We start from the raw sequence: 21,343 nt of genomic DNA on the forward strand, positions 1-21,343 counted from the left end.
CAAATAAATTCGAAAACTACTTGAACTTGTAGCAAGTGTTCAAATTTCATTTTTAAAGTGAGTCTTCGTGGGGGGTAATTTATGGGCGAATCTGTAAATGCCGTTAATCTCGAGTTATATATTTAAAATGAGCTGGCAAGACCTAACCTATTTGGACTTGCATTTTATTTTAAAAGAAAAATGATTTGTGAGGCATGTCCTAATCTAAAAATAATGGACCTATGATTTTTAAAATAAAAATAAAAATTTTTTTTTAACAAAATTACATAACTTCACATGTGCTCCCTCATATCTTTCGAGCACTTCTTTATAAGGAAGCTGGTAAGAATATTGTTTTACTGTTAAAAAGTACATAATTCTGGTTACCATTAGCTCCTAATCTGGTACAATGCATGAAATGTACTATTCATCACAGATATTAAAGGAAAGCTAATTGTAAACACCGATATGATGCTTTTGACAAGGTTGATCTGATCATGAGTATAGATAATAACTATCATGATTGATCTAATTATTAATTCACATAACATAATAAGATTAATTAATTAATTAATACTATCTCTAGTCCTAAATATTGATTTAATTTGTAATATAAAATAAATTAGATCTTATATTTAGAACTGAAAATAGTGTTTCTTTGTTGCTCTTTATATCATCTTCGTGGTAACACTCAATTGTCTCGATAATAATACTACCTCTGGTCCTAAGTATAAGAACTAGTTGACTAATTTGAAAAGATTAAGAAAATAAGTTAAGTTGGTTATTTATAATAAATATGTGTTGTCTTTTCTAAAATATCCTTAGTAATCAAGTGTGTTGACTAGAACTATCATTATTAGAAGGATTATTTTGAAAAAGTATATATAGATACTACTTCCGGTCATTAATATAAGACCTTATTTAACATTTATTTTGGTTCTAAATATAAGACCCCAATCCACTTTATCTCTCATATTTATTCATTTTTTTCAAAGGTAGTCTTTGTAATAATGATAATTCTAACCAATATACTTGATTAGCAAGAATATTTTAGGAAAGACAACACATATTTATCACAAATAATTAACTTAATTTATTTTCTTAATCTCTTCAAATTAGTTAACTAGTTCTTATATTTAGGATCGGAGGTAGTATTAGAGACAAAATAGATTGGGGTTTTATATTTAGGACCAAATAGTCAAACAAAATCTTATATTAAAAATCGGAGATAGTATCATCTATCATGTTTGAATGAAGTTCCAAACTCGAATTTGACATTGACATGTTTATACATATATATGTTTTCTGTCTTATGCATAATTAAAAATATGTTTCACACAACTAGTTACACTCACTAAAAATAAGTCGTAAGCCACTCCTTAAATAATTCTCAGGTGTCCTTGTGTAATTAATTTTTTAATCAAAAACTTTTAACAGATCTTTTTTTTTTCTTTTGCATTTCATATTTATTTTTTCCCCTTGTGCCGCCAGGGGGAAAAAAAGAAATTAAGGGTCTTTATTTTATACTTCTCTGATCCTTAATATAAGACCCATTTAATTAATTTGATTAGATTGAGAAAGTTAGATAAGTTAGTTAATTATAGGAAATGTGACAATTTTTTCTTAAAACACCATAATCATCTTTCTTAATACTCCATCTCCCTATTCTACTTAATTATGGTTAAGGAAGTATCCATAAGGGTAATTTAGAAAAAATTAATAAATATGAGAAATAGGTCTTATATTTAGAACCAAAATTAGCTCAATAATTAGGTCTTATATTAAAAACCGGAGGAATACTCTCTTTTAATAAACCTTGAAACTATTTACAAAGGAAAAGATGTCTTGATCCTTGGATTGACTCATATCATTCCTAACATTAATACATTTCCCCTTATATCAATGATTTTCTCGATGATAAAACATAATCCACGTTGTACAATTACCTTGCAATCTCAAACTGAAATGAAGTACTTTTGTTGGCCAAAAAAACAGAAATGAAATGTTTTGACCCAAAAAAAAAAAAAGGAATTAAAATGACCCTATTTAACTACTACTATTTTTTAAGTGAGTGCCGCACAACTGAAAAGGGGAAAAAACGAAAAACAAACCACAGAATTACTATTTGGCCAAAGAAAAAAAAAAACAACAACAACCAACCTTAGCCTTTTTTATGACAAACATTAGGCTAAGCCAACCTAAATTGTTGATATTAATTATTTTAAAAAATCGATTATACTCATATAGTTCGAAATTTATATAACTAAAAATAAAAAAATAAAAACGATGGTTTTAGTATTAAACAATTAGTTTTCTTTTCTCTTCTTTTTGGTTATTTGCCCCCAAAAATCTGTCTGCACAGTTGAGCCAAGCCAGCAAATTTTCATTCGTTGATTTCCAAGCTTGATATCCAACCTGTTTTATGAATTGGGAAAGACAAAAAATCCCCAATTTCCTCCATAAATTCTTCTCAACTTCGATTCGGATTCATAGAACTTGAGCCGAATTGTTTATACCCCGGATTTTCTTTATCTCTTCAGCCAATTTGTATATCTCAATTTTAGAGGTAGAAGAAGCACCCCATGGATCATCACGATGAAAAGGCAGATACGGATGGTAAATCTTCCTTCCCTCCGTTCTATCGAAGTTTTTCACTTTGTTAAGTTTCAATTCAGTTAGATCTTCGTTGCACCGCATGCTTTCATTTCGAATTATTAGCCACCGAAATACATAACCGGTATTTTATTTTGGCTGAAGAAATTTGGGTATATTTCATTGTAAGCGTTGTTCAAGACGAATTCTTGAAGAAGAAAGGTAATATGAATTGGGGGTATAAGATTCTTACTCACCGAGAGACTTACAAGATTCGAGTTTATTCACTGGAATGTTTGTTCTGCACGCTCAGCATCATGATTTGCCTTCCATTAACTTGTAGCAATTCCTTGATACAGATGAGGTGTAGTCACTGATGAGATAGACCTGGTTAAAGAACTGGAGGTAAAATGGATCTTGATTTGAACGAGGAGCCCTTGGACCAAACCCCTACTTCAGTGATTGGATTTGATTCGATATTGGATGAGCTAGAATCAACCCATGAACATATAGAAGAGCGCATTAGGCAACTTGAAGCAGTAACCTTGAGAGCCAGGCAGCGTCAGAGGTGGCGGCGGGGTCATGATTCAGTTCAAATAAATAATGTCATGGCAGATATGATGATGACGCCTAGTGCTCGTGATGAACACAGGACACCCCAAGAAGATGTTGGTGTTGCAGTCCAGGAAGGAACAGTTGTTTTAGCAGAATTGACAGCAACTAATGCTCATAATGAAGGTATCTTGTCTAGGGAAGAGCCTGGTGCTGACCAAGAAAGAACAGTCAACCATAGGAAAACGGGCAAAAGGAACAGTTCGCATTTAGTAGCTCAAGCATTGGGTATGGATCCATATATAGATGAGGCAGTGAGCAGCACCGGGAATTTTTTTGACTGTAATATCTGTTTGGACATGGCGAGGGATCCGATTTTGACATGCTGTGGTCACTTATTCTGTTGGCCATGCTTCTATCAGGTGTCATATGCTTATTCAAATGTAAGGGAGTGCCCTGTTTGTAAGGGAGAGGTCGCTGAAACAGGCATTATTCCAATATATGGAAATAAAGATGACTCTAGCAACCGTCAATTGGAATTGAAAGAAAGTGGCTTCACTATCCCTCCTCGGCCCCAGGCACATAGAATTGAGAGTCTCAGACAACAGCTCATAAGCAGGGGAGCATCATCGTCTACAATCCAGGAGATTAGGCGATTTATTGGTTCGGCTGCAGCTGATGGAACTCGTTTTTCATTCAATCAACCTCACCATTCCCAGCCCCAAGCATTGCATGGCATGGAGACTGGAATGAGGCAGCATAATCGTTCACGTCTACTTTCAAGGTTGTTAGTGGAAGGAGCTGCTTCATTTTCATCCCTTTCATCAGCATTAAATTCTGCAATGGATTCTGCTGAAAGATTAGTTGGAGACCTTGAAGCATATATTCGTCCTCAACAACCTCAACCCATAGGAAGCTCTAGAGAGCTGCTTGATCCTCTTCCTCATAATGGAGTTTTACCTTCTAGCATTGCTGCTACAAACCAATCAGGGAGACATATTCCAGACGTTGGTGCGAGCAATTCTGCAGCCAATGCTTCTGTTTCTCCTTTACATATGCATGGTGACGCAACTGCTATAATAGATTCAGGTATCCTGACAACAGATAACAGCGTACAAGTTAGTTCAACAGAGCCTTCTTCGTCTTCTAGCAGAACTGTTGTGATAGGGATTCCAGACCTTTACAATAGAGTTTCAAATGGGCGCAGAAGAAGAAGGTTAAGAAGATGATGTTTTCCTGGAGGACATTCTTGCACCTCATGGACTGAAGGTTCCTAGTTTATATACCTCAATATGTTCATGATTCCTTTTTCAGTTTCTTTGTTTAAAGCAAATATGTTTTCTAATTTGTTTATTGCAAACAATCACTTTGATCAACTTGTAGGTCATAGCCATTATCTGCTTTACATATATAGGGTCCCTTGCTGGTGTCAAGGACCATTTGAACTAACGTGCTTGCAAAAATTGAATTCCTCGTCACCTGGGTATGGAGGTTCTGGTCCTTGGTTTGGATGGTCATGAATAGTTTAATTATAATCTTTAATAAAAATATCAATGTAGCAAGCAGTATCCTCTTTGTCCAATCTTTGTAACAGGTCTTTATCTTTCCTGAAGGTGCTTATGTTAGAGATTTTCTTACCACACTTTACCTGCATAATTATTGACTTGTTCTTAATTAATAACCCATAAGGACCCCTTTGATCTGTATCCCTACACTGTAGATCGATCATTTTCCTGTGAATAAAACCAGAATATCTAGATTCAAGCCTTTGGACAGTCTTTCTTCAGAAACAAACTTTGGATTAACTTTATGTGCTAGGAAAGGGCATGTGACATCCTAACTTGTACAAATAAGAGTGCTCGTTTGAAGCTGTTTGATGGAAGCTTACTGTCTGTCGTGTGACATTAAGATGAGGTATTATTGACATCTGGCCTGGTGTTATCATTTTAGTATATGGTGAAGTAGAAGTTTGAGCTACAGACTTGTTAACTACTTACACTAAAGACGAATATTGTGTCTACCTAGAGTTTAATTTCTATGTAAATTCCACTAGAGTGGATGTGTGAAGCATCAGCCATTCCAGAATCAAGACTTAAGTTGGTACCCAGTAGTGAGAAAAGCAGAATCGGATCCTCTCCTGTTAGTGTGTCTCCTGTCCTCATTGTGTTATGATTGTCAGTTGTTAAATTGAATTGACATACTTACATTCAGTGTGTGTTTGGAGGCGTTTTGGTGCGCCCCCAAACATCGTTTGTCAGAGAAGTTGCCCAACCGCTGCTTCTCCTCGAACCTTGGTTTAGGGGCATGTACACAGACCTCAGTAATTTAACTTAATTAGGTTTTAACATTTACAAAGCTATCTACAGAATTGTGAAACTATACCATCCGAGATCTTCAAACTTCAAAGGCTTGTATTGCATCACTTGCCATCCGTCATAATGATCCACGGCTTTCATAACCTTCATGGCAATACCATGTGAACCTGCAAAATCAGACCCCACACGCCGTCCATTTTTGGCTTAAACCATTTTCAACTTTTACAATCACCTCTTTCATGCTGAAGGTGCGCACGACTTTAACACGTGACCAAAAATGAGGCAATAGTGGCTGGGCGAGGAAGAAGAGAGTGAGAGAGTGTATGATCGGCATAAGCACGTGAAGTAACTGATTTTAGCGTAAGTTTCGACTTTTGAGGCTATGGAGACGGCATGATCACCTCATTTGAACCCTTCGATCAATCTGCCTTTGGATTTTCTCCACATATCATAATTAGGTATGGGGAGCTGCTACATTTTTTTCCTACTTCTTGCCGATTGCACTCTCTACGTTTATTTCATGGATGTAGAGGAGGATTCGAGCCAAATTAGTCTAGAGCTGAAAAATATGACAGCACATGGACAGACTTTCTGATAAGAGAGATTTGTTTCCGAGATTAAATCAAGAAATAATATCATGGGAGCAGAGTCATGACCATCTCTAGCATTTGCCTGTCAGACATTTTTTATAGTGGAAGTTCATTTTGATTCGTGCATGTAGTTAGTTGTCATTATCACAATCTTCCAAAAATGTAGAAATTTAGTTTATACGAACGGTTCTCAGAGAGAAATCTTGATGTAAAGGAACAAGCCTTCTTGGGGAGAAGTTGCAGCACGTCCTTGTGATCCCTGAATTGGTGCCTGTGAGACTGATATAATCGAACTCCATTATTGGGATGTCTTTAGCTGGTTTAAGATAGCAGTGAATGAACATGTCAATGATAAATTTTATTGAAAAATATGTTTGACATGAGTATATGTATTCATTTGTGATTAAATCTATTTATCTTTCACAGAGTGATTTTTAATTTCTTGTGAAATGGGAATTCTGCAACTATGCATGAGTAGCTGAGACAGTTGCTTTGCGTATCGATCTTTGCAAGTGTTGAAATTTGACAGAAGGCATCAATGAGATTATTTAAATAACTCGACGTGATTATTTGTGCTGTAATATGAATTTTCTCTTTCCTTTTACCGCTATGGAGGCTAATTATCATTTGAATTTGTTAGCGGTAATCATCATAAGAAATGTTTAGATGCATTAAGTTCCACCAAGCTCTATTAATCAACTTTTTTCTTGGAGAATACTGTATGACTGGCTTTTTCATTTGCCGAAACGGCGTGATTAAACTTTCCCGACTAACTTATAATCTGGGCCTGGATATGGCCCAATGGACCTGGCCGACTTAAACAGCGAGGCCCAGAATGCTAGTTGAATATGCTTCAGGATTTTGTTCCAATTAGATTGTGAGACGCCTTATAAAAAATCTGAATAACGAATCATGCTATTCGTAACTCGCAGTTCTTGTTTATATATCCTCATAATATATTGAATATTGATTACTACCTCCTGTCCTTAATATAAGATATTATTTGATTTTTATTTTAGTCCTAAATATAAGATCTCGATTCACTTTATCTCTCATGTTTATACATTTTTTTCTCAAAGTAATCTTTCTAACAATAGTAATTCTAGTCAATACACTTGATTAGTGAGAATATTTTAGGAAAGACAGCACATATTTATTATAAATAACTAACTTAATTTTTTTTTTAATCTCTTCAAATTAGTCAATTAGCTCTTATAATTAAGACCGAAGGTAGTATTAATTATCCATTCGTTTGCAACAAGCTAGCCATTTGTTACCAAGTTATTCAGTAATAAAATAAGCTGTGATAATATTTAGGTAAAGAATTAATAGTTTGGCATTGAATTTAAAAAATGTATTAATTGTTAAAATTTTATGTAAGAATATGATACAAGCTGTAACTTCACTCGTTCATGTATCGGATGACACCCATACTTCAATGGGTTTTTTTTTCCTTTTAAAATTTTCGCTTTAATTGTTCTTTGTTTCAATTAAAAATGAGTGTTTGAAATGCATGCTAGAATTAAACGTGCTCGGAGATTTTCGGTCAAAAAAAATATTGGGATATTAAAAAAAATAAAAGATATTCGAGGAGACAGATGGAGCTCCAAATATTCCCCCTTCTGTATTGTTTTGTTTTCCTAATTACTACCTTTCATCAATTGAGCCTCTACTTTGATTTTTCGTTTAAAAAATGAATATAATTAGTGACTAAAAGCATATACGAATCGAATAATTAGGTTTGTCTTCAATATGAATCGAATAATAATTATAAGTAATAATCAAGAGGCGTGATTGATTGATAATGCATTTTCCATCATACAAACAAAGAACATGCTCATACTCACATGATTATGTCTCTCTTCTATTTTATTTTATTTTTTAATTATCTCTACAATCACATATTTCATAGTTTTCCAACTGGCCTAATCTCTTCTCATCTGGATAAACAAATTCTGACAAATTGTGTGACTTATTTCTCAAATTATGATATGGTCAAAACGGTACATATTAATCAAGATAGCTTCAAAATTTTTTGTTAGGAATTGGATGTAATCTTGTTTGAGATACTAGATATTCAGAACTTTAATAAGTTACATTATAAGGGATTAGTTCTTTTCACCGTAATCAACTGTGCTAGTACTTTGTAATTTTTTTTTTTTGGGGTACTTTGTAATTAAATCCACAAATGAATTAAAATTCTTGACAAGAGGATCTACATTTACCTGTGGTCTGTGGATACTTCAAAGCCCACATTATCATTTCCAGCCCAAATTGTCCAACACTAGAGAGGGATTGTCCTGTAATGATTATATGAGATTCTCATCATCAATGTATCAATATCATTATTCATTTTCAGGTCAAAAACATAATCATTATTCCTAAAAACTAGCAAACAAAAAAAAACAAAATAGAGAGATCATTTCAAAATTTATATAAATACTCCCCAAGTCTTTAATATAAGACCAATTAACTAAGTTAAATAAATTAAAGATGTTAGTTAAATTAGTTGATGTGATTTTTTTTTCCTAAAACACCGTAATCATCTTTCTAAATTTCCTTCCTCCCTCTCCTACTTGATTGATAGGTTTAATTTTAAAAAAAATGATAAACATGTAAAACAAAGATCTTATATATACGGTGAACATTAACTTTCAAATAAAATCTTACATTAAAGATTAGGAGAATAATACGTTAGACTCACTCTAATTGATCAATAACCAAAAGACCTACAGGGCTCTCTCATCTTAGCCTTCGCACACTTTGTGATTAAAGACAACACTCAATTAATTGTTTGATTATAGACTCGATAAGTAATAATTAGAGAGTATGTGTGTGTAAAGGATAGATAAATAATGTTTAAAAAATAAAATATATTTAAAAAAAAAAGAAGAAGAAGGAGAAGAAACATACAAGGAATGATGATGATAATGTGGAAGGAGAAAATTATGATGGATGATGTTAATCACACGAGGAGTGAGCAACACCATCATTTGTGCTCACTTCACGTTGCTACTACCAATCAATTAATTATAAACCTTCCATTAATTTAATCTTAATTATGTATTAATATATGATCACATCATTACTACGATCATCATCACACTTGTGTCTTGAAAGGCTTAAATATGAATAATCTCTCTGTCCATAAAACCAGATCACATCTTCTCACAAAGTGTTGCACAAGACTCGAGATTTCAAAATCAATTACTCACGTTTATGAATTATGCGCCTTGCCAATTGCTACATGCTTGATGCGAGATTGCCATTTTTTTTAATTGAAATTTAATTTCGAAACAATAATAATTGCATTTGGCTATGCATGCTTGACCGATGAATTCGTCATTCATTACCGTCCCTATAGCCATAGAGAATAGTTAGTATTCCTTTGTCAGGACACTTTTAATATATTTTATACATATTAAGAAAAAAACTTAAACTATATTAACTCTTTTTTAAAGTATAACAACTTTCTGATTTTATTCCTATTTAATATATACACTTTTCATAAAAATAACTATTCATATGAAGGTTAAAATGGTATATTTATATTAAAAATTTAATAAAGTGATTTATAAATAGAACACAAAAATCTTTTATCTTTACCTTATAAATAGGATCAGAGGAGTACTTCCCTATCTGACGTCGTATGAAGGCACTCATAACTGTTAATAAAAGTTGATCTAGTTGGTAAAGAGTTGATTTATAGCTCATAAGATCATAAGTTCAAATCTCATTGCTGATATAAGAACATTTTTTGTAAGTACTATTTGAGTTTAAAGACATGCGATGATCATGATAAATCCTGAAATCCAACTGACTTAACCTTTTTGTCGCAAAAAAAGAGGTCACTTATAACTAATTCACATAGATAAAGAAAATTATTAAGTTTGTTGACCTTTTTCTAATTTTTAAGTATTATTCTCATTTTTCAAAATTACCCTCACCAAATAGTATCTACCATATCTTAATTATATCTTTAGTAAATTTTTAGATCTAAAGTAAAGTTACAATTTCAATATTTAGAATCTTTCAGGATGAAACTTACAAGTGGAAATGGAGGGGACTGTCTATCATGCCACTAAATAAACATAAATTAATACTACTGCCAACAAGTAATTTTTAAAATTAGAAAAATAAAAGGGAAAATCATTCCAACACGAACAAATGGAACAAGGATGTCGTAACATTATTGCGTTAAGATGATTAAAAAAAGAGTGGAGACATTATGGAGACGCAATGATAAGGATTGACTGAGATTCTGATGCAGGCCTTCATGAATGTATTTCACATTAATTAATGCTACTTAACTATGGTCTATTTTGTTCCCAGCCTTTTCTCCCATTCACTAATCTTTTTTTTTTTTTCAATTTCTCTAAAATTTTCTTTCTTTTATTTATTCATTTGAAAAGGTCGGTACGGCAACTTTAAGTTATTGGCAAAATCAAACATGCAACCTCATGTTCACAGGGAAAAAAAGAAAGAAAACTTTGATATCACTGTATCACAAACCTATTGATTGTTTTTCCTTCCTCTCTACTCACATTTTCACCTTTGCAGATGTGATTTTGTGGTTTTAAATATAAAATTTATTTCATAGTATTAATTATAGTACAAATGAGTCTTACTTTGCTATTTGATATGGATTATAATTAAGAGTAAAAGACACACAAAATTTGTTGAACTTATACATAGAACTACGTTCTTTTTTGTAGGAAGATGATGAATAATCAAGTCAAAGCTTGAAAACCGAAAAGAACTTTGGAGATAGAAAGACAGAGAAAGCAACAAAATGGAATATTTGGCTCATTTCAACAGCTTAGAATTTTTTTTTGGTTATGCACATATATCTTCTTATTGGAGTCAATCATATTCAAAGTATTATTAAACACTAAATATGAACACATCTTTTAATAAGAATTTGAATATTAATTCACCACATTGTGATGAACTAGTCCCTTATCCCTTTCCGCTAGATCCAACGTTATTGGTAACATTATAGACTATTCAAGCTAATTAATTAAGCAAGTAAATAAATGATGCCAAGAAATTAAAAAACATATAAATAAGAAAGGGAAGTGTGAAAAAGAAATAGAGAATCGAAGTGGCGCATGAATAGAGGGCATGATTAGGAATGTTGGGACGTTGCCTCCAAAAGACGCAGCTCTGCTCGACTGCTCCCACCATAAGCCACCCTCCTTTCTCCTTAAGCCTCTCCTCTATTAATATATAGCCCACTTCTTATTGTCTCTACTTGCCCCCTATTTTACTCCTTTTTCTTCTTGGAAAAAATATGGTCTTGCGTTATATATATATATATATATATATATATATGTATGTATATGTATATACCGTCCAAAAATAAATTTCATTATTTGTAACTCATAAATAATACGATTTTGTCCAATTTTTATAGTATTTATGTACTTTATATATTAGAATTATTCCATCTAGTCCTATACATGAGCTACCTTCTAAATTTGTTAAACTATTTAATATTTTGTTGTTGCATTGAAATTAAGATAAGGGGTTTTTACCAAAAACCAAAAATAATTAAGATAAAGGATAATGAGAGAGAGAACAGACAAATATGACAATGAAGTGCAGGTCTGATAATTAATAAGAATAATATTAGAAACTAATTCAATTTTATTACAGTTATAATGCTTTAAATAGTTTTTTAACCATTTTATCCCGTCTTTAATATAAAATCTAATTAATTAATTCACATATATTAATTAGATTAATTAACTTAATTATTTTTTTATTTTGTGAAAAATATGTACTACTCTTCCCAAAATACCTCCAAAGAGAGAGAGAGAGCATTAAACTAGAAGATGAGATAAAAAGAGTGACAAAAACACGTGGAGTTAATTAGGATAATTTGGAAATAAAATGTTATATGAGGGAGATAAAGGGTACTAAAATCGTGTATTTAAAACCAAAACAAATACTCACTATGCTTATTGTATAGGTTGAAAAATAATATAAGCCATAATTTTCATTTGAAGTTTGCTGCTGATGTTGATATAATAAAAATTAAAATCAGGAACAAAATGTGTCATTTTTATGTCACATAACAAATGCGTTATAACAAGACTACTGCGCCATCCATCTTTGAAAAGTCAAGTCAAGATCACAAATATTTTTCTTTGTTTTTGTCTGGTAAATCTAATTATTTTTCTCTATTCATTGTAAAAAGGTCTATGGGATGATGTTCTTGCTTACAGGACGCCACCTCCCACTTGTAAACTGCGAACGTTAGCAAAAAGCCTGTCCTTCCCCAAGAAAATCTAATTTCAATGATGTGTTGTTATCAAAATTCAAATATACCACCTCCTGTTTTTAATATAAAAACTCATTTAACTTTTATTTTAATCCTAAATATAAAATCCCAATCTATTCGATTTCTCATATTTATTTATTTATTCTCAAATTAGTTCTTGTAGTAACAGTAGTTTTAACCAATACACTTGATTAGTAAGGATATTTTAAGAAAGATAACACTTACTTATTATAAATAACTAACTTATTAGTTTTTTTAATCTACTCAAATAAGTCAACTGACTCTTATATTAAAGACTAGAGGTAGCATATATATGTTATCATCATATTACTTTGTTTTCGTCAAAAGTATGATCATTATTGTAATAATAGATGTTGGAGAGATTAAGTTACTTGTTCCATTCATTTTCGTACGAAGGTAAATTTTCAATGAAAATAGATTTTATAAATGACTTTTGTGGTATATATATGGAATCATCAAGGAAGCCAATTTGATGGGAAATCAAATCACAATAAAATGATTTAATTCAACGCTAAACAATAATGATCACACAAAGCACTGTTTCATTAATTTCAACTCTTTTAGCTCCAAGTTCTTTTCATTCAACACATGCCTTGCACCACCACATATTAGTTTTTCAAATGTAAAGACCTAAATTAGATGGCAAAATTTTAGCTTAACACTTTCATTCACGTGATTAAAGGCTAAATATGCGAAATTACTAACAATTATTTAGTATTTTTTTTGACTTGGCACAAATTTCCTTCTGCAATCCTGTTTAAGATATTATCAGACATTAAATGTGAGTACATCTTCCAACAATGAATAAAAAAACCTTTGGGCCAGCAATAACTAAAAGGACAAAAATAACTTTAAACAATAATGTGTATATATACCAACCGAGATTGAGTCTAGTGGAATGGGCTAGTCATTCACAATCTGACGAACTAATATTTAAATTCTCACTGAAAAAGATAAATATATTTAGCACTTGATAGTGCCTTGAGCAATATTGGTTATGCTATACATACATGTTAGATTTATAGCTATTCACACCAGCATTGTAAAAAAAAATATTTATTATTTTTTACCAAAAAAAATTTATTATTCCTTATAAATGTTCAAAATCATTGAAAGGCTATTTTTAAACGCATTTTCAAATACGGCTTACATTAGCTTCTTTTTTTTTTTTTTAGCTATGAAAGTAATTAATCCCAATCAGAAGCAGTATATCAATATATATTATATATAAAATTGATGGCATGTTCCATTGTTATTGATAATATATTAATAGTATAATTCCCATTTCGTTAAATAAAATTGCATAATTTATCTCGAATTACATATATATACACAGTATATTAAATTAAAAATACAATCCATGGATAGAACCCAAATATAAGAAGGGGGAAGGGGGAAGGGGGAAGGGGGAAAAGGGAGATATACATAATGATTACCGGGGATGAAAATGTGAGGCAGTGCGCGGCGGCTAAATAAATGGGTTTCCCAGTTGAAATTTGAAAACAGGTTGTGTATAGTTTGTTTTCAAAAAAAACAAATTAAGTCGTTAAAAATATATTGCACTTTAGTTTTCAAACAAATTTTAATTTTTGAATTTTTTAACCAGGGAATTTTGAGCTTTTTTTGCAAAAAAATAATATTTTCATTAATTTCATTTTTCAAATAATTTATTGCTGTGAAATAAATTAAAACTGATCAAATTGATATCCAATTCACTGAACAAGATTTTGCGTATAAATTGATTGATTGATTTGAATCAGTTATGACTCAATGTGAATTGGAAAGCAAGTATTGAAGTATAAAATTAAAACCAGCCGATTCTTAAGTATTTAAATGTTTGGCCAAAAAAAACTAAAACCAAATTGAATTCTGAAAAGAATTCAGCTACATCCAGTACTCAAAGTATCTTTTTAAGTATATTTAATATCATAAAATATTTTTTTGTCTTAGTGCTAGATGTATAAAAAAATATTTTTTAGAGTTGAATGTATCTTAAAAAAATATTTTAAGATACCGGATATATCAAAAAATATTTTAGTATGCTAAATGTATCTAAAAAAATTTTAAAATTTAAAATACTTGATGCATCATGAAATATTTTATAATACTGGATATATTCAGAGAAATACTTGAAGCACTAGATAAGTAGATATACATTAACTATTTTGAAAAAGATGAACGTAAATAACTATTTTAATTCCGTCATCAATTTCAACTGAAGCAATGATTATAGCTTTCTTGTCAATCCACCCGAAGGAGCACTAATTGAGCTCCTTTATTTTTCCCTTCAAAATGTTGGAAATTTTAAACCTTTTTGGATGAAACTGTGTTCCCACTTTCCATTAGAAGAGTTGGGAAAGCGAAACGTGTTTGACTTGCGTGCGCAAATTGTGTACATATAAAATAAAATATATATGAAATTACTTTTTTTTAAAAAGAAAACCCACTCCCCATTATTTATATTTTGTTTAATAGGATTATTTTAGACATATAAAAGAAATATTTTATTAATTCAATATATTTTTTATTAAATTATTATTATTTTCACATTAGTATATTACTTTTTTTTTCAAGCTGCTATTGTTAAAATGATATAAAAGATATGATATTTTTCGAAATACTTAGTAAGAAAATAATGTCCATCGAGTTTTGGTTGGAACCGAGAATTTTTTCAGGAGCAATTAGGTAGGCATAAAAGAAATTTTAAAGGTATTGAAAATAATTATTTAAACAATTCTTTTATTTGTCATTGTAATTATTTATGACTTATGAATAAAACTCCCTTCGTTTTGATCTATAAGATTTTTTTGAATGATTTCATATATGATATATCACAATATAAGATAATAATTTATTCACCTTGTTCTAAGAACACGCTTCATTAATTATTTATGCGTTAATTAATAGTTAGTGTTGAATAAATTGGACTTCTGGAAATTTTATACTTTTTTCAAAAAAAAGGTCTCTAACTATCTTTAATGAGGTTTACTATTTTTCGCAATATGCTCTAATAATATTTTACAAATTGAAACTGGGGAAGTACGCTTCATTATTGTTTATATTTTTTATTGAATGTCAAAAATACAAACATTTAATCTATAAATCATACAAAAAAAATCGAAAGAGACATATACTATATGTATAACACCACATTTTAATTTTTAAATTTTATTTTCATTCAATATTTTGTTTTCTCATTATTATTCCAGTTATATCTAGGTGGGTACCCATGCATGATTTTATTGAGATCATGATTTATGATCACAGCACTAATTATTACAGATTTCATTTATTGAGAGAGTCTTTTTGGTCAAGATTATTGATTGAAGACATTAAAATGATAGGCGTCGGAGGAACCACAATGTTTAAACAATTATTCTTTATATAATTTTGTTTCTCTCATCATTTTCTTTTTATTTTTCTTGTTTGTTGTAATTAATTAATTAATTAGCCAGAAGTTGGTAAGCAGTGTTAATTAGTTGACGTAACTAATCATTATGCATGTTTCCATTTTAATTAAATTCGTGACAACACACGTCAAGTGATTCTTAATTAGTATTTTTATAATTACACTAAAGCAAAAATGTCACACCCTATCATTTCATTTGCTTGCCATTATATTGCTTCATTCACCCATTAACTATTTCAAACGCATGCTCAGAATATTTCATTTTTATAAATAATCTTTAGAATTGTGAGTTAATTATATATGACTATATGACCATGATACATATATCTTAAATTTTTAGTACCTTTTCTAAAATACAAATATATAATAGGATACTTTATGCAGGATTTTATTAAAAACTAAATGTACACTTATGCTTATAATAATATTTCCAAGGACGATTGAAATTAATTATAAAATCAGTAGATGCATGTCAGTTCAATTGAAAGCTAATCAATGATTGGATAGATTTGATGAAGGTTAGGTTTACACACTAAGCATGTTGATATATCATAATATTTATTTATACCATTACTGTTAGATCAAACGATCCATTAGTTCCTAATGTTGATGCTTATAGCTAAACCTGCGTACCTAACATATCTTTAAATCAGATTATATATAGGTGATTAAAGGCACTCATTAATTCCAAAATATTATTATAAGCCGGACGGATTTTTTTTATATTTAATTAGCTCACGGTTTGTTGAATAGAAATTGGATAAGTAGTTAAGTTGATTTTGTTTTGGATTATTAAAAAATTGCTATAATTTAATTATCATATCAAAAATCGTATTCTAATACAAGAATGTGACATTTGTTAGGTTATACCATAATGTTATGAGATGGATAGATGGATTAATTATGGGGAAATGTTCAATACGCGGCTTATCAAAATGCGTAACGAACAAAAAATCAAATATTAAAAATAAAAAATTAAATTGTTCAGTAAAATTAGCTTAATATGTAAGGTACATAATGATTGAGGATAGTGATCAATACCAAATTTTTATAGTATAATACTGCCCGTCATTCTCACTTGTCTACTTCCAATCATTATTTAAAGATATCACTTAATTTAGTGAACATTATATCACAAAGCAATAAAGATTAATTCACATTATAAGAAGTCAACTCATATTTCTCCTCAGGCCAAAAAAAAAAAGAGGTCATATTTCTCCTATTTCATTTATAAATCTATTTTAACACTTTTGTATTTAAATTACAAAAACTTTAAAATTAATTGGTCTGTTTAAAAATTAAAGAAATTTACTAATTACCCATATTAAATATATTCTTAAAAAAATTCCAAATTTTTTTACCCCCTCTCCAATTCTAAACACAATATTCTTCTAAATATTGGTAGGATTAAAAAAAAAAAGAGTAGTTAAAAGGGTTGTTTGTAATTAATATGTATAAAATTTATGATGCTTTTTCAAAAATACCCCTGTTATTTAATAATTAGAATTTACTGTGCAGAGAAAAAAATGCTCTCTAATGATTAATATATGAGAAACAAGAGAGAAATTGAATAATCTATTTAAAACCAGGCTAAAACTCTCAATTAGATGTTATATTTGAAATTGGAGGGAGCACATCAATATTTTTTTGCCTTATGTAATGGTAAAAGTTAATCAATGATTGGATAGATTTGATTAATTTTTTTCAAAATTTATCATAATTAAATATAATGATATGTACAATTTTGAATAATTTTTTATGATATAATTATTTATTAGGGATATATTTGAAAACATCTATTAATTCTTCTCAAAACTATGAAAATGATGTTATAAAAAGAAATACTCCTCCGGTCCTTAATATAGAATCTAATTGTTGAATTAGTTTTGGTCCTAAATATAAGAGTCATTTATCATATATATCAATTTCTCTAAATTATCTATATGGATACTCTTTCAACCATAATTAAGTAAAATAGGAAGAGGGGATATTAAGAAAGACGATTATGGTATTTTAAGAAAAACGTGTCTCATTTCTTATAATTAACTAACTTATCCAACTTCTTTAATTTAATCAAATTATTTAAATAGGTCTTATATCAAGGACCGGAAGAATAATACTATTCCTCTCAAAACAGAGTTTTTACAAAAATGGATGAAAAGAAAGTGTAGATACTCCTCCGATCCTAAATACAAGACTCTTATATAAGGTCTTGTATTTAGAATTGGAGGATATTCATTTTTATATGAACACTAATATTAATAATTATAATGAGGTGGTTATTATCTCTTTTTTTTTTGGCGGAAAATATGATAGGATGTCATTTTCTGGTTGGTTAAAGAATATAGTTAAAGTGGCGGGGAGGGTGATAGGATCCGTTTCCAAAGAGAGAGTGATTATGCTGTTTGGGATCGGTCCTTTATTTAGTGGGGCAGTGGTCCCCACTACCTGCCTTAGGTGGCGCTTGTGGGCGCCGCTGTGTTTGTTGTTTGTGCCTCCCTCCCCTCACTTTTACCCCAAGCCCCAACACCCATGCCTCCTTCTTCATCGTGTCCCTCGTCTTTTTTGCTATCTTTCTTTTGTATAGGGAAAATTAGGAAGCAGGATTAATAATAAAATTGAATCTAACTAAAAAAAAATTAATTTTCACAACGTGATAAATTAGTATTTAAATTTTTAAAAATTTTTTCATATTAAATGTTTGATAGTGCCTCAATTTAAATTACTTCTAATAAAAAAATACTAGTTGTGTGTAGGAAAAAAAGGGGATAAAAAATTTTAAATGATTGAGATGTTTGAGAAAAAAAAAGGATTTAGAAATATTTAGGAACAATATAAAATAAAACGTGCAGAAAACATGAGATAAATTTTTGTTTTGGCCAAAAACATAAGCTAAAATTCAAAACATGAAAAATTCTTCTATTTATTTGATATATTTCAAATAATGCTTACTTAATATTTAAAATTACTCGTTCGGTCTTTAATTTAAAACCTATTTAATTAATTTGATTCAATTAAAAAATTAGATAAGTTTCTTAATTGTAAGAAATATAACATGTCATATTTCTATATCAATAGTGATAGTCTAGAAAAAATTGATAAATATGAGAAATAAGTCTTATACTACCTCCAGTTTTAATAAAGACCTTATTTGACTTTTATTTTGGTCTTAAATATAAGAACCCAATTCATTTTGTCTCTCGTATTTATATTTTTTTTTTCAAGATAATCCTTCTAACAATGATAATTCTAACCAACACACTTAATTAGCAAGGATATTTTAGGAAAGACAATACATATTTATTACAAATAACTAACTTAACTTCTTTCCTTAATCTTCTCAAATTAATCAACTAACTCTTATAATTAATATCAAAAATAATATTTAGGATTAAAATCAACTTAACAATTAAATTATATATTACAACTGTGCAAGTATTATTCACGTCATGCTCAACCCCGGAGAAAGTGCTTCCCGCTTGGAAAAGGGGGGTTGATAATCCTGGTTATGTTTTGTATCATCATCATCACCAATATCCAAAACGCGGTCATCATAGACCATAATAGTGTAGGTTTTATTGTTCATAAATTTGTTTGGAATTTATTTCAATAAAATGGTTTTTATTATTTATGTTAAACTAATTTTCAAATAATGCTATCAAAATAAAAAAAATAGTTTTAAATAATTATGCGTTTCATGGGAAAGAGAAATATTTAAAGAAGTATTACATAAAACAACATAGAAAAAGATATAAATCTTGGTGTGCCACACAAAACCTTGCTTGTATAGTTTATTTGAGTTTAAATCATAATGTAGATGAAAACAAAAATGCGGATGACAAATTTTTTTAAAAAAATTTTATACAACGATTTTAATGTAAAAGTATTAAAAATTTTAAAAATCAAAAAATGGGCATGCAGCCCAAAACCCATTTTATCTTAGAAGAGTTACAATAAAATCCCAAAAAAAAAAAAATTACTAAAAAATCTTAATAGCAATCTAAACAATCTATAATGACTAATAACAGGTTTTAGAGTAAAAAATGACAACTTCCGAAACTTATTTTGTAATATTTTTTTTACCTTATTGTAATTCTCCCTTTTATTTGTGTCTCTTATAGGTTTAAAAAAAAAATCCTTTGTCTCTGTTCACTATATTCTATATTTGCAAGATCAAAATGCTAATATAAATTCTCTTCCCTTAAGAAACATCTGGAATATGTATACAATTAGAAGGAGCCGCCTCCTTTGTGGTCTATAGATGTTGATACAAGCACACATAAATGTTGATGCAAATATATAGAATATAGAAAAAAAAGTTAGTCCTTCTTAACCAACACACCTATTTTCTCTCACTGTTTTTTTTTTTGGACCATTATTTAATTTTTCAGGTGAAATCTATTAAATAAGTTATCATAAATATTTATTTACCTCTGTTTCAAAATATAATACATGTTTACCTGATAACTTAATTGTTTTAATTTTTTAATAATGAAAAAAGATAAAAAATTATAATAACTATCTACCACCCTTTTATCTCTTCATTCTCCACCTTCATTCCCTTCTCAGCCATAAATTAGCGAATCACGTGTGTGTTGTCAACCTTGGTATGCTTTCTTGGTCAAACCTTCCTCTTCTCGTACACACTCACAACAATTTTATATTCTCATTATATTTATATAATTAATATTTAAAATTAAACGTCAATTAAAATTCTTTTATATTAAAAAAAAGTGACTATCTGGGTCTTCCCATGATCATCTAAGACTGTCATCAATAATTATAAAGACCCTTTTCAAGGACGCCTTCTCACTCCGAAACCTCCTTTCTTCTTCTCGCCTTCTTCCTCCTTTTCTCTATTTATACCTCTCTTCTCTCTGTATTATTGCTTATGCAGACTCTGAGATGGAGCTGGTTTGAGCTTGGGAGATCATGCTTCAAAGCCTTCTGAAACTTCCAGCCTTCTGGGATTAGGCTTCACCACTTTGTCCATTGGTTCTTTCTGTACCAAAGCATCAAATCAACAACAAGAAAGAAGAACCAGAAGAAAAAGAAGCAAAAAAGCAAAAGGGAAACCAGAGCATAGAAGACCATGAAGATAGACCTGAATATGTTCAGCTTGATCTTCTCCCTCACACCCCAGTCGCTGTTTCTCGTACTAACCCACCTTCCCAAATCTCATTCCATGGCCTCCTTCTGAAAATGGTCAGCACCCACTTGTTAAAGCTTCCAAAAAATGGTTCTTTGACGGTTTAATCTCTGTTTTTGAGACTGAAGGCTCTGTTTTTGTCGTGCAGGCAGTTTTTCTAGGGGCATGGATATGAATAGATTGCCGCCGCCGGCGGCTGCGGAGGAGGATGAGGCGGCGATGTCGTCGTCTCCGAACAGCGCTGCATCGTCGTTTCAGATGGATCTCAGTGTGTTTAACAGAGGAGGGAGTAGTCTTAGTGGCTGTAAGAGAGATTATGACGGAGAGTTATATTATGATCAAAGGGCTGGTTCTTCAAGAGCAAGCGACGAAGATGACAACGTTGGTAGTACGAGGAAGAAGCTAAGGCTGTCCAAGGAACAATCTGCTTTTCTCGAGGAGAGCTTCAAA

At 30.4% G+C, this 21,343-nt stretch overlaps 2 protein-coding genes across 3 annotated transcripts; both read left to right on the forward strand.

Annotated features, from left to right (window-relative positions):
• The first annotated feature begins 2,347 nt into the window (after positions 1–2,347).
• LOC114728283 (uncharacterized) lies at positions 2,348–4,528 on the forward strand. Of its 2 annotated transcripts, none has more exons than XM_028915267.1 (2): positions 2,348–2,595; positions 2,915–4,528. In XM_028915267.1, exon 2 carries the CDS (start codon positions 2,982–2,984, stop codon positions 4,350–4,352), a length of 1,371 nt encoding a protein of 456 aa, XP_028771100.1. In that variant the 5' UTR covers positions 2,348–2,595; positions 2,915–2,981; the 3' UTR covers positions 4,353–4,528. The 2 variants fall into 2 exon arrangements, with proteins under 2 accessions (XP_028771100.1, XP_028771032.1); XM_028915199.1 differs by having other exon boundaries at positions 2,931–4,528.
• A 16,121-nt stretch (positions 4,529–20,649) lies between these two features.
• LOC114728106 (uncharacterized) lies at positions 20,650–21,278 on the forward strand (the record flags this gene model as incomplete). The annotated part of the gene is made up of 3 exons (XM_028914983.1): positions 20,650–20,658; positions 20,758–20,899; positions 21,042–21,278. Coding segments are annotated over exons 1-3 (388 nt in total), but the record flags the coding sequence as incomplete, so codon positions are not given.
• Between the last annotated feature and the right edge of the window lie 65 nt (positions 21,279–21,343).

The sequence above is a fragment of the Neltuma alba genome, unplaced genomic scaffold, assembly GCF_004799145.2.
Source record: "Neltuma alba isolate B1F8T4 unplaced genomic scaffold, ASM479914v2 tig00000375_pilon, whole genome shotgun sequence".
Classification (NCBI taxonomy): domain Eukaryota; kingdom Viridiplantae; phylum Streptophyta; class Magnoliopsida; order Fabales; family Fabaceae; genus Neltuma; species Neltuma alba.

Bases quoted from the DNA above. Each gene is read 5' to 3' on its own strand.
- LOC114728283 (XM_028915267.1), top strand. From the start codon at position 2,982: ATGGATCTTGATTTGAACGAGGAGCCCTTGGACCAAACCCCTACTTCA.